A 16963-nucleotide genomic window follows, 5' to 3' on the forward strand; every position below is an offset into this window, starting at 1 on the left:
GACCATACAGCTTATCTTAGATAAAATGGTCAAGTAGCACAACAGTCAAGTCTCTTATCGCTGAATCATTAGAAGTCAATGACCCATGCACCTATAGAGCGTGGTTTCCGCATGTGCCTCAAAGGATTTTATCCACCATTCATTTGCCCATCGACGTTAGGGCTGTCAAAGGATTACTTTTCTTAATTGCGATTAATCTTGCGATTAACTATAGTTAATTGCGATTAATCACATCTTTGTATTGCATGTTTAAAATGCCATTATTTTGCATGTCAAAGCATTTTAAATTCGATATTAGTAATTCTTACCAGTGTGTCGTGATTGGGAATCAAATGAATGCAAATAAATGTACTTTGTGATCTTGAATTTTAGATTTATTTTCAATTCAAAAGAAGTGCAATGTAGACCAGGCCCGTATCTAGCCTGCTACATTAGGGTGAGCTGGTTGGGGGCAACTTTGGCAGTAGGTTGCCAGAGGTTGTGGGTCTTTAATAAAGACAAATAAAAAATAGACTATGACTTGACACCCTAAGTGATTCACACATGGTATGAGAGTGGTATATATACCCATCACACCAATATCCTTTTCAGTGTAGAATGGTTAGTTCCTTGCTCTGCTCTCCCCTAAGAGTGCAACGGACCCTGTAGCGGCATGCGAAAAATAGCTAATGCAAATAACAAAAGCGATGCTGACAGCCCTAATATATATATATATATATATATATATATATATATATATATACACCAGTGGAGGTTATTAACGTAGTGCAAGGGAGGATGAGCCTCCCTTATTTTTTAGAAGAGATGGGGGATTTTATATAATAATATATAATTAATATATTATTGATTAATAATAATCAAATGTGTTTTTTCTTAATAAAATTCATGGTATTCATGATATTCTTAACACGTTCACTGCCGTCGACGAGATATCTCGTCAAAAAAAATCCAACTGTTGACTGCCGTCGACGAGTTATCTCAACAAAAACAAAAAAAATCTTTGACGATGGGACCTGGATCAAACCCTTTTACATCTCCTATAAAAATATGGGAGCCACGGAACGTGTACAACCCATTCCACCGACCCAGTGGCGACAGTGCTCTCCAGACTAGCGAAAGCCGAGCCAAAACTGCAGGGAAAAGCGTGAGGAAACCATTCTCATACTGTAGAATGGTTTGGCGAAAACGCTTTCGCGCTGGCGCACAACGGTGGCGCACAACGGTGGGGGGTTCCAAAAATAGACTGGGTGCAACACACTTTGAAACACGCAGCATAAAGCCCAGAATCGCACAAAGCTTCATCAAAGCTCTCAACCGAAACCCCAAGAAATGAGCGAGCCCCATGCAGACTCGCCCGACGAGGGGCTGACAGGCAGCAGAAACTCGCTTGTGACACACCCGCTGCAGAGCCACGGAGGGAGGAGAACACCCACGGAGGGAGGAGTTTGAAGGAGAGGGGGGTGGGGGTGCTGTTATGGAGGAAATTACTGTTCAGAACTATTGTTTAGATGTCTGATGTCTTACTGATGCCAAAAATAAATGGTTAAAGTGACTGTTCTATCGAATTTCACAAAAAGGCATTTATCTCAGCTTCCCTTCTCAGACGCTGAAACCATGCTGTATTCAACTGCTAATGCCTACATAACTACAAACTAACTCTTTTAGACAGAGAAAGCACACATTCTATTAGTTCTTTTCAGATATTTTGTGTTCACAAAGTCCTAGCAGAAAATAATCCTCGGCTCTTGAAAGATGAGCCAGAATCCTCAAAAAAAACCTTGGCAGAAGCTACCTACAGTAAAAAAAAAAAACTGTTGGCAGTGAATGTGTTAAAATGCTTCGACAGTGACACCTGTAGGGCACTGATGGAGAGGCATGCAGACAGAGTCTATGCCAGTCTGTCGTGCCCTCAGGGGTACACTACAATAACATTACCCCCTTGGGCATTTCATTTCCTTGGTAATTTATCTCATGCTAATCTATGATTGGTTGAAAAACACATGCAATTCACAGGGAACAGTGAAGCCTCAACCGCCCTCACCAATCACTACCAATCAATTGATTTATTCAACCAAATTGGTTGTTGATTGGATAGATCGGTAAGATTGACATTGTATTGTCCAATGATGAATGAGTCTGTGGCACAGACTCTCAACGCTGAATCCAGCTCCACTATAGGAAGTGATGACATCAAAATTCCACTTTGCTGTGATGACCTGACAGTAATAGATAGATTTACACGACAGTAGCAGCATATTATATTTTCCCCTTCTTTTTTTTTTTTTTTTTTATCAAGCAGTAAGTTAGCTCGCAAGAGTCGTTGGCAAACTTAAACTCCCACATTTTTAAACTGAATTTGACCCGTACATCCACGGATGACAGCAAGCTCATTTTTAAAGCTAGAGTGATGCTCTTTATACCATATGAAAGTAAAAGAAATAAAGGGAGGGGGGTAAATAAGGCGTCAATGTTGATGAATTTGGCATAACTGGCATAAATAATCCCCTCCATGCAATGGAATGTCCTGTAACTAAACGAGTATGTTGGTAAGCTGAGTTGATGACAGTAGCTGCAGTAGCTGATAGTCACTCCCCCTGTCTTTACGACAGCTAATGTCAGCAGTACAGTAGTGGAGTGGTTTTGATTGATTTATTCATCAAACCTTTTACTGACAAACTAACTGTAAATATCTTACTTTATTTTGAGATGCATTGCATTGCTCAGCCAGAAATTATTCCCACTTCAACTCTGTTTCTCCTGGGCCTAACAGCACAAATAATTGACAAAAATCTCAAAATAAATATACAGTAGGCTATTTACTCTAATGAGAAAAGGCACAATTATTGATGGTTAAAACTGAATAATGACATCACAACAGTCTAATCCTAATGCTAAATTAAAATTTTATATTCCTCTAAATCGGTCTTCAAACTGCAAAAGGAAAAAAAACGCTCAAATTTTCTTTGTGTTCGAGCTGATATATACAGTATATATATCCCAGCAAGCAAAATTACGTCATGATAACGTTGTGATGACGTGTTCCAGTGACGTTCAGGACTAGGCCAGATGACATGGTGATTTGGGGATGATTTAGACGTCTACGCGGGAACGTCAAGCTGACGTCGAAATATGACCGTTACCATGAATGGGCATGTTCAGTTATTCTGCTATGTACACAGTGTATATTCAGCAACTTTATACATAAAGCTATAATTATGTCCAGATTAACAATTTTATGCTACATTTTCAAAAAATATAATACCACCCCGTGTGGGAATCTACAACTTACAGGCCGACTATTCTACCGCTACGCTAAGTGTTCGCTGAAATATTCTGCTGTAGGTTGGAGTAATATAGCCTACTGTTTCAAAATATGGAACCCTTGTTATTTTTATACCGGTATAACATCCATGGAGTCGGGACAGTTTTATTAAAAACGATAGCTAATTTAATTCAAAACTGAATCTGGAAGAATCATTGAGGGTCCCCTCAGTCAAAATTTACAAGTGTCACCAGCCTATAACGTTTGTTTGCCAGTGCTCCTGCAAACACAAACAGGCTATGAGACACGGATAATACATAGCCTACCGTATACAATAGGATTATGGCAGAAACTTGTTTTTTATTTAAAACATTGGCGTCAAGTCTGACGGTCCCAAGCACTCGCCTCACCGCCCGCAGCACATAGAGACCAATGTTATTTGTCCAGCTCGGAGGATCGCTCATTTAGGTGAAAATGAGGTTGTAGCTCGTTGTCTACCTTACTAAGATGGGGAGGCGTCGTGTGTGCAGTACACGCTTCGTTTATGAGCTATTGATCCGGGAAGTGCAAATCTGTCAATATATTTCCAACTTTACCAAACTTTTGTGGATCGCACATCAGTGTAACAGTTTACAATCTGTAGCAAGCAGAACCCCGAAACACATGCTAGCATGCAACTCCCAACTCAAATATTTACGCCTCGCAGTGTATTTTCTCTCTTTCAAAACAATCTGGCAACACGATATGCAAGTGAGACAATTGCAGGATTCCCCCGCAATTCATCTCCTCGTAGTCCCACCTCCACGAATAAACAGTTTGTTAATCAGCAGATGTCCACACGTGCTGATCACTCGGATTTTGGATAAAAAATAGCCCAGGCTGAGAAATACGTGATTGATTGCAACCATTTAGTTATCCTCATGGATATTTCAGTGGTGAGTGAAATTAGTTGGATAGTGATACTTGGGCCAGATCTGACCCGTCATGATATGACTTGAGCTGGCCCCGATTGGGCTCTCTCGATTCGTCCGGGTCCGTCCGTGCTTGCTGGGATGTCTATGTGTGTGTGTGTGTGTGTGTGTGTGTGTGTGTGTGTGTGATCTATATTTCTTTCTTTTTCCAGAGTGAAATGTTATATGGTCTCATGAAACTAACTTGAGTTTCATGGATAAACGACTAGGCTGAATACCTTGTTTGGTCCAAGCTTCAACTCTTATCGCAAGAAACACTTCTCTGGCAGTAAAAACAGCCCTTGAACTCAATGGCCTCGCCCCTTTACACAGGGTTCTTAAACAGCCTCCAGTATCTCTGTTCAACCAGAACTCTCATGCCTCTGCAGTAAAATGGTCTCCAAAATCATTGGCAAGGTCCTTACCGGTCTTCTGGTTCTCATAGCGATAGCCTCGTTGATAGGTAACGGTGTCCAGCTATGGCTCAGTACCCAGCATACACCAAAGTGCCCCACACAATCTGTCAACCCCATCGCACCTGCAGTGCACAACGAGCGCAGCCACGTCTTTGCTGACCTCTCGGTGGACGAGCTCTTTCAGGTGCGTGACTATATGACCAAGATCCAAGGAATGGACATATCAGTGCACCCGTTTACACCTCCTTCAATGGATTACCTTTTTCTGATTGACCTCTCCTTGCCAAAGAAAGGAGATGTTTTGCTCTATCTGGACAACAATGGGCCCAAACCAGTGAGAGAGGCGACTGCAGTGGTTTTTCATGGTACTAAGGGCAACATAAAGGAATATGTCGTGGGGCCTCTCCCCAACCCGACCTATCACCGAGATGTCACCTTCGAGAGGTATAAGATGGAGATCCCTATGACCGCACGTCCTACAAATATTGCGGAGCATGTATTGAAGATGATATTCCTCCATCATGTGTGTAAACCAATCAGCAAACTATTGAATGAGAGTTTTGGTCCTGATGTAATTTCAAACCCAGTTGTCTATGACGGCATGCCCAGAGGGGTCAAGTCAGGTGACAGACAGCCGTGGCTCACACTCTGTCGAAATGTGGAGGGTTTCTTTATCCACCCAGTGGGGTTTGAGATCTTAACTGATGACCGGAGCACCAATGCATCATCCTGGCGTGTGCTTAAAGTGCTTTATAATGGTCAATACTTCAACAGCCTACAAGAACTGAAAGAACAATATGAGGCTGGAACTGTGAGGAAAATCATCTACAAACCTGTGCCAAATTACGCCACACTCAAACCCAAGCAGAAACCCACGGGCATCGGACCCCAGCAGTTTTATGTACAAGGCCAGCGATTCAGCGTGAAGAACAACCACATTGCTTACCTTGACTGGGGTTTTGCCTTCGGTCTGAGCGCATTTACAGGCATGAGAGTTTTTGATGTGCGTTTTAGAGGGGAGAGGATCATCTATGAGCTCAGCATTCAAGAGGCCATGTCGGTTTATGGTTCCGTCACTCCACATCTAATGCTTACCAAGTTCCTTGATACCGCAATGGGTATTGGGAGGTTTGCCTATGAGCTGGTCCGAGGGGTCGACTGCCCTTATTCAGCCGTCTACATTGACTCTTTTCACTTTATGGACACTGGCATTCCACGTCGTCTCAAAAACTCCATTTGTGTCTTTGAGCATGACACTGGCCGTCCTCTAAGGAGACACTATTCAGAGCAGAGCTATGGAGGATTAGTAAACAGCGCCTTAGTGTTCAGGACCATCACAGCCATAGGAAACTATGACTACATGTGGGACTTCATCTTCTACCAGAGTGGCTCAGTGGAAGCAAAGGTCCACGCCACCGGCTACATCACGTCTTCCTTCAATGTGAACGGCAGTTTACCATATGGCCACCAAGTGGCAGAAAACGTCATTGGAAATATCCACACCCACTTTATTCACTTCAAAGTAGACCTTGATGTTTTGGGTGAGTGTAGCTGCTGCTAACGTTTTTAGAAATCCAGAGAAAATCATATGACACAGACTATGACTTCATAAATGCAGTTACAGTAAGTGAAAATAGATTCACACCTTGCAGTCTACAATGAACACAAATATAGCATTGATCTGTAACCTATGTATTGTAAAACATTGAGTCAGAATAGTGTGTGTGTGTGTGTGTGTGTGTGTGTGTGTGTGTGTGTGTGTGTGTGTGTGTGTGTGTGTGTGTGTGTGTGTGTGTGTAAGCATGCATATTTGAGACAGGATATAGAAGTAGGGTGTAATAAAAGATCAATCTGCAGGATAGTTAGTGAACAATAAACTGCATGAAAGTCAACTTTGTCTCTTCTGCCTCTAGGAGTGAAGAATGTATTCTTGACCAAAGATATGGAATTTGTCAATGTATCACTGCCTTGGATGCCTGAACGCTCCGCCATGATCCCTCAGCTGGTGGAGAAACAACTCAAAACAGAACAGGTGCCCTGTTACCTTCTGTACTAACATCATACAGTAACACTGAGGGTTTTTTATGGTATTTGTGCTGTACTGCAGATCATGTAGAGCAGTGGTTCTCAACTGGTGTAGCCTCAGGACCCACTATTTTCCTTGTCATGAAGTCGCGACCCAAATTTCAGATTTTTTTTTAAACCACTCAAATTTATTGCACAAAAAATAGCGCATTAATTTAATACACAATGCCTTCATGCACTGTTATAAACCTCAAATGAACAAAAAAGTGCAACAGAAGTGCAACTAGGGCTAAAAACCAATTGAAATAAGGCAGACTTGAATTACAGGCAAGTCAAACTGGTCATGCTCAGAAAGTCTTATTTGAACTGTATGAAATATGAAATAAAAGGCAGACTTATCTTGAATTACATGCCTATATGTTTTTAAACAAGTTAATAATAATAATAAAACAAGTTAACCTGTAGCCTGTACTACGAATGTTGGATAAGAAGATCCAGGATCTGTCCCTTGATCTGGTTTGTCTAAACCAGATCAGCTCGATTGTAGTTAACTTGTACTACGAACCTCGTTTGCCAGTCGTTAACTCGAACCAGGTTTTTCTAATCAAGTTGACTGCGCGTGCACATGAAAATGCCCGTGCACACGAGCTCGTGCCCGCAAAAGAGGCGTGGTTTTTAACAACTAGCCAATCACAATGCAATATGGACCGCTCAGCTCAGAACCGTAGCTTTTACAGCGCCAGACACGCCTATTTCCTCATTCATCAAAGCCATCGACTACTATGTCAGAATCAAAATCCGCATTGGATATTTTTAGTCTGTTCCCGAATGACTGTCTAAAGTTACCACTTTTATTCACATCAGTCATTTATTTGAAGAACGGTTTCTGCCTCCACGTATCCTACAGCAGCTGAATTCACCCTCTCAATAAACTGCGAGTGGAAGCAATGTGTAGCCTAATGTCTCAGTCCAAAATCCGTAGACCATTTAGGCTCAACGAATAATAATGATGTCATGTTTAGTCGCACTGATTGAATAATTCCTATAGGCTATCAATAAAAAAAAGAATGATAATAAAATTAAAAGAGGCTTCTGAACGACACGGTATGTGCGGGCATAGATTTCATTTATAAAAAATAGCCTATTTTGTGGTCACATATATATTGTCAGCAGAGTCGCATATCTCCATATTTCATATAATGATGCTGGAAATATGAAGTTCAATCACATCATACAGGCCAAAAGCAACACTTGCAGCTGCAAAATGCAGGAGTAGGCTAGATATGAATCATCTTAATATGGGATCGCCTGTGTGCAGGTGATCCCATATTAAATTGCTTAGATGTAGTAGGCCAGCATGTAAGCTATGACTATTTCAATTCCAACCCAACGTCAGTCTCAGCTCCATTGCGCACACGGCACCGTGCGCTTTGGAGACGTTTATGTAACCTTTTTATGCCGGTTTAGTGATATTTCTCCACTCACTATTCAGCTGCAATCGATCAGCGGGATCAAACAACGTATCTAGGCTACTTGAGAGCACAAAAATGAATATATAAAAACATATTCCAAAGTGGTATAGGCAGGGATCGCGGAACCGCCCGGGCCACCCGGGCCGCGGCCCGGGTACTTTTCAGTTCCCAAAAAAAAAAAAAAAAAAAAAAAAAAAAAAATTAGATTTTTTTTTTTTTTTTTTTTTTACAATTAAACCTCATTTACTTATTACACTCGACTGGTTGTTTTTCAGATGTGATGTGAATCTAAAGTGAACTAAACAAGTCAGATCCACTATAAATGTTTTTCAGTAGATGCTGTGATGTAGCCACAAGAAAGGTGCAATATTAATGTTTTTCAGGAGATGGCGATGTTGCTAGCTATAGGTTCTAAACAAGAAATGTGGTTCAAATGTTTACAGTAGTTTTCCTTTCTGGCTGCACTACAATGTTACAATGCTGTGAGACAGGCCCGGCGTTGGAGGGGGGCCTGACCGGGCCGGGCCCCCCATTCCCTAAACTGGCCCCCCCATTCAATTTTTTTTTTTTTTTTGTGTGTGCTAAAAACGTTTTTCCGTTTTTCTGTTTTAAAGTTTAAAACGGAATCTGGCTGTCATTAGGCATTGATTAACTGAATGCTATTGCTAACTGTTACTTTGAACCTCCATTTGCAATGATTCTGGCTGGATATTAATTAACTATTGTAAATTTGTCACAATGAATGCAATTTGTGCACAATGTGTAAATACATTTAATATTAATTGTTTAGGCCTATTTGTAAAGTCACAACACATTAGAGATGTGTGTAGTTCCTCATAGATTTAGCCTCTTCCTTTTGCTCTCAAATGCACCAGTTTGACGAATTTTACTTTAAAATGTACAAAATCTTCTTCCGGGGGAGAATCCCCCCGGACCCCCCTTGGCCCCCCCAAGCTAGGGGCAGGCCCCCTCTGTAATTTGGTTCTGGAGCCGGGCCTGCTGTGAGACGGAGCTAAACACAAAAGATGCAATATTAATAGTTTTTCATGAGATACTCAGTATTTAATATTAATACTAATACTAATAATAGAAAAGGAGAAGATACTGAATAATGACATCACAACAGTATAATCCTAATGTTAATTTAAAATTAAATATTCTTCTAAATATGGATAAAAGTCCAAAAAACATAAAATTTTCTTCGGCGCTGCCGAGATTCGGGGGGACACGCCCCCCCGACGGGGGGACACGCCCCCCCCGACACGCCCCCCGGCCCCCCCAAGTTCAGATGCGTTCCGCTATCCCTGGGTATAGGGCTTAATTAAAATAGCCAACAAGTGCAAGGCTTTAGTCCTTGATTAACATTAACATTGATTACCATTACTCATTCAACATTACAATTCGTGCTCCTTCGGGAAACTCATCCAGAAAGGGGTTGGCCATTTTTCCAAACTGCTGATTCGATTGGTTCGTGGGCGGTGGATTTAAGGTCTAATCTTATCCTTGCAACTTAACCTGCTACGGACCAGGTTAAGTGTGAAGCATAAGTTGCTATGGAAATATATGTCGGTAAGAAGTTAACTTGCTTTGTAGTACGGCCAAACCAGGTTTAAACCTGAAGTTACCTCGCTAAACCACTAAACTGGCTTTGTAGTACAGGCCTCAGGTCATGCTAATCCAGTTTCAATAGTCTGAATTTAACTAATATGAAATAAAAAGGCAGACTTTTCTTGAATCACAGGCAGGCTATATGCTTTTTAGTTAAACTGGTCATAACTTTTAATTAAACTGGGGCCATGCTAATCCAGTTTCAATCATCTGAATTGAACAAAAATTAAATATGAAATGAAAAGGCAGACTTCTCTTCAATTACAGGCAGAGCATATGCTTCAGCTTGTTAAACAAGTAAAACTGGTCAGGCTAATCCAGTTTCAAGAATCTGAATTTAACTCAAATGAAATATGAAAAGAAAAAAAAAAAAAAAAAAAATCAATCAAAAAGGCCCCGCGACCCACCTTTGGGTCGCGACCCACCAGTTGAGAAACGCTGATGTAGAGGACACTGGTAGGAACGTGTTAATTACAGCCTACACTGGGCAAACAACTGTGCAGCCTATATTCAGATAAGATATATTTCTGCCCAAGATATGTTTTCCCACCACGAAAGGATTATGTTCTACACAGCTAGAAACATGCAGTTGGTAGCTTGACAACCATTGTTCTCTCTCCTGTCAAGACTATATGGGCCCTATCGTATGCCTTCCTCTACCTGCGCAAACAGCCCGAGCTGTGATGTGCTATTTTGCAACCCGTACTGCTATCTTATGCGCATGCATGATACCTTTATAGCCAGACAGGCCACGCATGCATGGTACCTTTATAGCTGGAGAGGCCACACATGCATGGTACCTTTATAGCTGGAGAGGCCACACATGCATGGTACCTTTATAGCTGGAGAGGCCACACATGCATGGTACCTTTGTAGCTGGAGAGGCCACGCATGCATGGTACCTTTATAGCCAGAGAGGCCACACATGCATGGTACCTTTATAGCCAGAGAGGCCACACATGCATGGTACCTTTATAGCCAGAGAGGCCACACATGCATGGTACCTTTATAGCCAGAGAGGCCACACATGCATGGTACCTTTATAGCCAGAGAGGCCACACATGCATGGTACCTTTATAGCTGGAGAGGCCAAGCATGCATGGTACCTTTATAGCCAGAGAGGCCACACATGCATGGTACCTTTATAGCCAGAGAGGCCACACATGCATGGTACCTTTATAGCCAGAGAGGCCAAGCATGCATGGTACCTTTATAGCTGGAGAGGCCAAGCATGCATGGTACCTTTATAGCCAGAGAGGCCAAGCATGCATGGTACCTTTATAGCTGGAGAGGCCACACATGCATGGTACCTTTATAGCCAGAGAGGCTACGCATGCATGGTACCTTTATAGATAGAGAGGCCACACATGCTTGGTATCTTTATAGATAGAGAGGCCACACATGCATGGTACCTTTATAGCCCAGAGAGGCCACGCATGCATGGTACCTTTAAAAGCTGGAGAGGCCACACATGCATGGTACCTTTATAGCCAGAGAGGCTACGCATGCATGGTACCTTTATAGCCAGAGAGGCCACACATGCATGGTACCTTTATAGCCAGAGAGGCCAAGCATGCATGGTACCTTTATAGCTGGAGAGGCCACACATGCATGGTACCTTTATAGCCAGAGAGGCCAAGCATGCATGGTACCTTTATAGCTGGAGAGGCCACACATGCATGGTACCTTTATAGCCAGAGAGGCCAAGCATGCATGGTACCTTTATAGCTGGAGAGGCCACACATGCATGGTACCTTTATAGCCAGAGAGGCCAAGCATGCATGGTACCTTTATAGCTGGAGAGGCCACACATGCATGGTACCTTTATAGCCAGAGAGGCCAAGCATGCATGGTACCTTTATAGCTGGAGAGGCCACACATGCATGGTACCTTTATAGCCCAGAGAGGCCACGCATGCATGGTACCTTTAAAAGCTGGAGAGGCCACACATGCATGGTACCTTTACAGCCAGAGAGGCTACACATGCATGGTACCTTTATAGCTGGAGAGGCCACGCATGCATGGTACCTTTATAGTTAGAGAGGCCACACATGCTTGGTACCTTTATAGCTGGAGAGGCCACACATGCATGGTACCTTTATAGCCCAGAGAGGCCACGCATGCATGGTACCTTTAAAAGCTGGAGAGGCCACACATGCATGGTACCTTTATAGCCAGAGAGGCTATGCATGCATGGTACCTTTATAGCCAGAGAGGCCACACATGCTTGGTACCTTTATAGCTGGAGAGGCCACACATGCATGGTACCTTTATAGCTGGAGAGGCCACGCATGCATGGTACCTTTAAAAGCTGGAGAGGCCACACATGCATGGTACCTTTATAGTTAGAGAGGCCACACATGCTTGGTACCTTTATAGCCAGAGAGGCTATGCATGCATGGTACCTTTATAGTTAGAGAGGCCACACATGCTTGGTACCTTTATAGCCAGAGAGGCCACACATGCATGGTACCTTTATAGCTGGAGAGGCCACGCATGCATGGTACCTTTATAGCCGATTTTCTGCAGTGGTTTGCTGTGGTTCACAGGTATTTTACACCTGCTAAGAGGGGTTTACATGGCCTCTTGGGGCTTATTGCTTAACTTTAAACCTAGCTTACTTCCTGTTAGCCGACAGGAAGTAAGCTAGGGTCCATTTAGAATGTTTATGTTGTCAAGTTAAAACCGCCTATAGCCTCGGGCTAATCAGTGCATGGCCACCAAACCAAAGGTGTCAGAGAGTAAACAAAACCACACCAGCTCCAATGCGGTGACAGTCCCATAACTACATAGAATTAGAAGGGTGGAGAGATAGTCTCTCTCCACTCATGGGAACCGCGGTTACAACGTAACCAACTGTTTCAACTGCCTAAGTTTTAGCTACCTAAACTTAACGTCGACGTGAACTGGAACGGAATGCACTAGCGCGAGCGTCGGAGACTGAAAACGAATTGAGAGGCGGACCATATACGGTGTCGATGATTTGATTTGACAATTCTGTCGACTGGCTTTGGCATTGGTCAATCATGGCGTGTTCCACCCCCAAATCCAGTGGGATTCAGCCTGTTGTCGTGCTACGCGAGTGGGATCCGCAGAGTACCAGGCAGCCAGCTGGTTCGTGCGGAGCGAGTGGACAATCCGATGCATGGGTGCTGCCCGCCCGCCTGGAATATCCGAGGGGCGACCCCTGACTACCACGCTCTCAAGCGTGCGCCATTCACGCTATTTCTGTAAATACGATATTCCTGGAATGCGCATTTTAATGAGCCAGTTACATTTCTTTGCATTCTTAGAGATTATAGTTTTTGTTTTTTGTTCATGTTTCATACAATTGGCCAAGTTAGTAGTTAGTTTATGGGAGAGGAATTCTGCCAGATGACAGGCACTAGACGCCATTTTCTACTTCATTTGGAAGAGAAAATTATCCTGAAATGAAGATTTGATTGACAGCTGCATGTCGTGATATGATTGGTTGAAATGGCGTAGAAATTTGTTAGTACTAGGTGACGTCAGCAAACTGTAGATTGCTGTTATCAATGAAATCTTGAAAAAAACTAACTTTTGATGTGAAAAAGTGTGAAAAACTAAATAAATTAGATTTTTGTGATTTTTTTGGCATACATTATTAAATAGGTGCACTGCATACCCAGGTATTTGAACTATAAGAAAAGAAAAGTCATTTTTGGGTTCAGCTCGACTTTAACTATTGGCTCTTTTTTTCCCACGTGACAAACAGCTTGTATACAGTATTTCAGATTGTGGTGTCCGAAAATAATGTTCACATAATTTGTGTCCACAATATGTATTTTGCATTTAAAAGTAAAAAAGAAAACACCCTAGTAAGAAAGTTCCCTTTAAAGCACCTAATTTACATAACCATCTCCATCACAGATAGCAAGTGTCAATTATGTTACTTCCATCCTTGTTGTCAAGTAGAGGAAATGCCCCTAACATGCCTCTTCTATTGTGTTTGGTACAGGAGGCAGCTCTGCGTTATGACACCAAAACTCCGCGCTACCTCCACATCGCCAGCAACCAGACCAACCGCTGGGGCCACCAGCGCTCCTACCGGCTCCAGGTCTTCAGCTACACCGGGGACCACCTCCCCGAGAGCCAGCCTGAGGAGAGGGCCATGTCCTGGGCCAGGTGAGCAGTTAAGGCACCCTGTGAGGGTGTGGAACGAGTCCATGGGGCCAGATTGTATGGTGGCACATATCATGCTGGACATTTACAGATCCTTTCCAAAAAAAATTAATATCATGGAAATACCATGGATGACCGTGGGCTTCAGCGGATTGTCAAACAAAGATTATTAAAAAATTTGGCGGAGATTCAGAGGGAGTGGACTGAGGCTGGAGTCAGTCATAACTGAGAAGTAACTGCTGATTTTCTTCACACTATTCTAATTTCTTGAAATATTGTGTTGGGGGTTTTCTGCAGCTGTAGGCCAAAATGATGAAAAATGAAAGAAATAAACGATAGAAATATTTCACTTTGTGTGTAATGAATCTATAATCTATGAAAGTTTCACTTTTTGAAAGGAATTATGGAAAAAAACTAACTTTAATGTTTTCAGCCACATCAAACTTTGTCCTTATCAGGTCCTTCACCCATCCCCCCCTCTCTCTCTCTCTCTCTAGATATAAGGTGGCCATCACTAAGCATAAAGACTCAGAGCAGGTCAGTGGAAGTCTGTACAATCAAAACGACATGTGGACTCCAGCTGTCGACTTTAGCAAATACATTGAAGACAATGAGAGCATCGAGAACGAGGTGAGTGTGTGTGTGTGTGTGTGTGTGTGTGTGTGTGTGTGTGTGCGCGCGCGTGCGTGTTGCCTACAATCTTAAAAGCAAATGTAGTCCACGCTCCTGAGCTTATCCCGCCTTTTCCTTTTGCCATCCTCAGGACCTGGTTGCCTGGGTGACCACCGGCTTCCTCCACATCCCGCACGCCGAGGACATCCCCAACACGGTAACCGTGGGCAACGGGGGCGGAGTCATCCTGAGGCCCCACAACTACTTTGACGAGGACCCGTCCGTCCACTCTCCTGACAGCGTGTACATTGCCCCGGGCAGCGAGCAGAGCTGCCACAACAACAGGATGGCCTGCCTTGCTCAAGAGACCTGCAGCCCCGTGCTCCAACCCTTCACCTACAACGGCTTTGATGGAGTCACAAGCAGGGAGCCATGAGAATGGATTGTATACTTTTATGCAGTTATGCAGTAATTATAATCATGATTTTTTAAATGACAACTATATTTATATATCACACAAATTGTCTTATAAATGTATCGATGTAGGGGCACGGTGGCACAGTGGTAAGCGCTGTCGCCTCACAGCTAGAAGGTCCTGGGTTCGATTCCCACCCGGGATGCTGTGAGCGCTGAAGGAGTGCGTGCCCGTCCGCATGTCCTCGAGTGCCCACCGCCCGGGTGGGGTCGTCAAAAGGGCCTTTCTCTGTGGAGTTTGCATGTAGGAACCCCACATCAAAACATGCAATATCCTGGTCGCTGATGTGGTGCCTCCTCTGGTCGTTAGGGCGCCTGTTCGGAGGGAGGGGAACTTGTTGGAATAGCGTGATCCTCCCACGTGCCATGTTCTACCGGTGAAGCTTCCCCTGTCAGGTGAAAAGAAGCGGCTGGCTACTCAAATTAATAACTCATTAACTCAAATCAACTCTCAATAACTGTCAAACTATTCATCATTCATCTAGTTTGACAGTTATTGAGAGTTGATTTGAGTTAATGAGTTATTAATTTGAGTTAGTGTGGACCAGTGATGTCACTGGTCCACACTTTAACACTCAATAACTGTCAAATTAAATGACAGACTTCAAAACCGTTTACAGTTTTCTGATATACTACTGATGTTCTAATGATACAAAGCTGGTTGAAAATGGGCAGAGTGTTCCTTTAAAGTCCCTGGAAACCAAGCACATGTGTTTTGAGTTTGTCACACCACAGAAAGAAAATGTGGGTGTGTCATGCAGAGAGCTGCATGACACGCCCCCACCCTATAATACCAGGCTCTGGAATCGACAATTACATTTCTCCACCAAGAGCTGCTCTGTAACATGCTTCCAATCAGATTAACCAAGCGGCCGCGGCTGCGCGGTGGCTTTATGGCCTCAGGCCAATCAGCACAGTCACACAGGTGGTGTCATTATGTATCTTACAGAGTTATCCACGAGAGCTGCACTGCATGAATCAGGTCATCTCAACACAAATGAAGTTTGTGAGTGGAGAAAAGTCTCCACTCAGGAAACCTGGGTTACCTTGTAACCAACCAATAGCTGTATATGGCGATGATCGTCGGCATGTTTATGTGAATGTGTGGCCCCTTCTAAATGATCCCACCGGCCCACAGGGCAGATCAGCTCCCACGGGCCACTTTGCTGACAAGTTCCAGATGTTTTCACGCTATTACACAACCGCTTCCCAGTAAAACATTTCTGATAAATGTAGAGGGTCATTCCACGGCTATTTCACTGTCTGCTGCCTTTAAATGAGTTAAAAACAGGTGTTTTTCTTTCCCTTAGTTGAACTGAAAGTTTGTTGTTTAGTAATCCTATTGTATCCCATTGTGTCAACTTCAAAAACACACATCAAGGAGCAAATGTGCTTCCTTTTTGCAGATGTGTGTTTGCGTGTCGCTTTTCTGACAATGTAGAATACGAGGTCTGGATGATAACGCCGATGGAATCCAGTAAAACTAAAATGTGTTCCAATATCGTCTCACTTCAAATACAAAACCCAGAGATCAAACTTAGATGTTGGTCATTTAAAACATATTATTTAAGCTTTTGTTATTTGTGGACTACTCTCAAGCATGCGGCACTTTTTCCCAGAACCATTTTGACAACACTTCCTGTTCATTCAGCCCAAGATGAAAGAAAAAACAAACACCAGACTTCCTGCATTTGGCAGCAAAGGAGCAAAACAATCTTTACAGTCACCTCTTCCAGTACAAAACACATACACCCCATCTTTACAGTCACCTCTTCCAGTACAAAACACATACACCCCATCTTTACAGTCACCTCTTCCAGTACAAAACACATACACCTCATCTTTACAGTCACCTCTTCCAGTACAAAACACATACACCCCATCTTTACAGTCACCTCTTCCAGTACAAAACACATACACCCCATCTTTACAGTCACCTCTTCCAGTACAAAACACATACACCTCATCTTTACAGTCACCTCTTCCAGTACAAAACACATA

General features: G+C 43.1%; 1 protein-coding gene across 1 annotated transcript; it reads left to right on the forward strand.

Moving 5' to 3' along the window:
• Positions 1–4605: 4605 nt before the first annotated feature.
• LOC310788574 (primary amine oxidase, liver isozyme-like) lies at positions 4606–14924 on the forward strand (the record flags this gene model as incomplete). The annotated part of the gene is made up of 5 exons (XM_083650106.1): positions 4606–6169; positions 6542–6660; positions 13713–13879; positions 14374–14506; positions 14640–14924. The coding sequence occupies 5 exons, from the start codon at positions 4606–4608 to the stop codon at positions 14922–14924; spliced, it is 2268 nt and encodes a 755-aa protein (XP_083506232.1).
• Between the last annotated feature and the right edge of the window lie 2039 nt (positions 14925–16963).

This window comes from Poromitra crassiceps, assembly GCF_964638095.1.
Source record: "Poromitra crassiceps genome assembly, chromosome: 13".
In the NCBI taxonomy this organism is placed as follows: Eukaryota; Metazoa; Chordata; class Actinopteri; order Beryciformes; family Melamphaidae; genus Poromitra; species Poromitra crassiceps.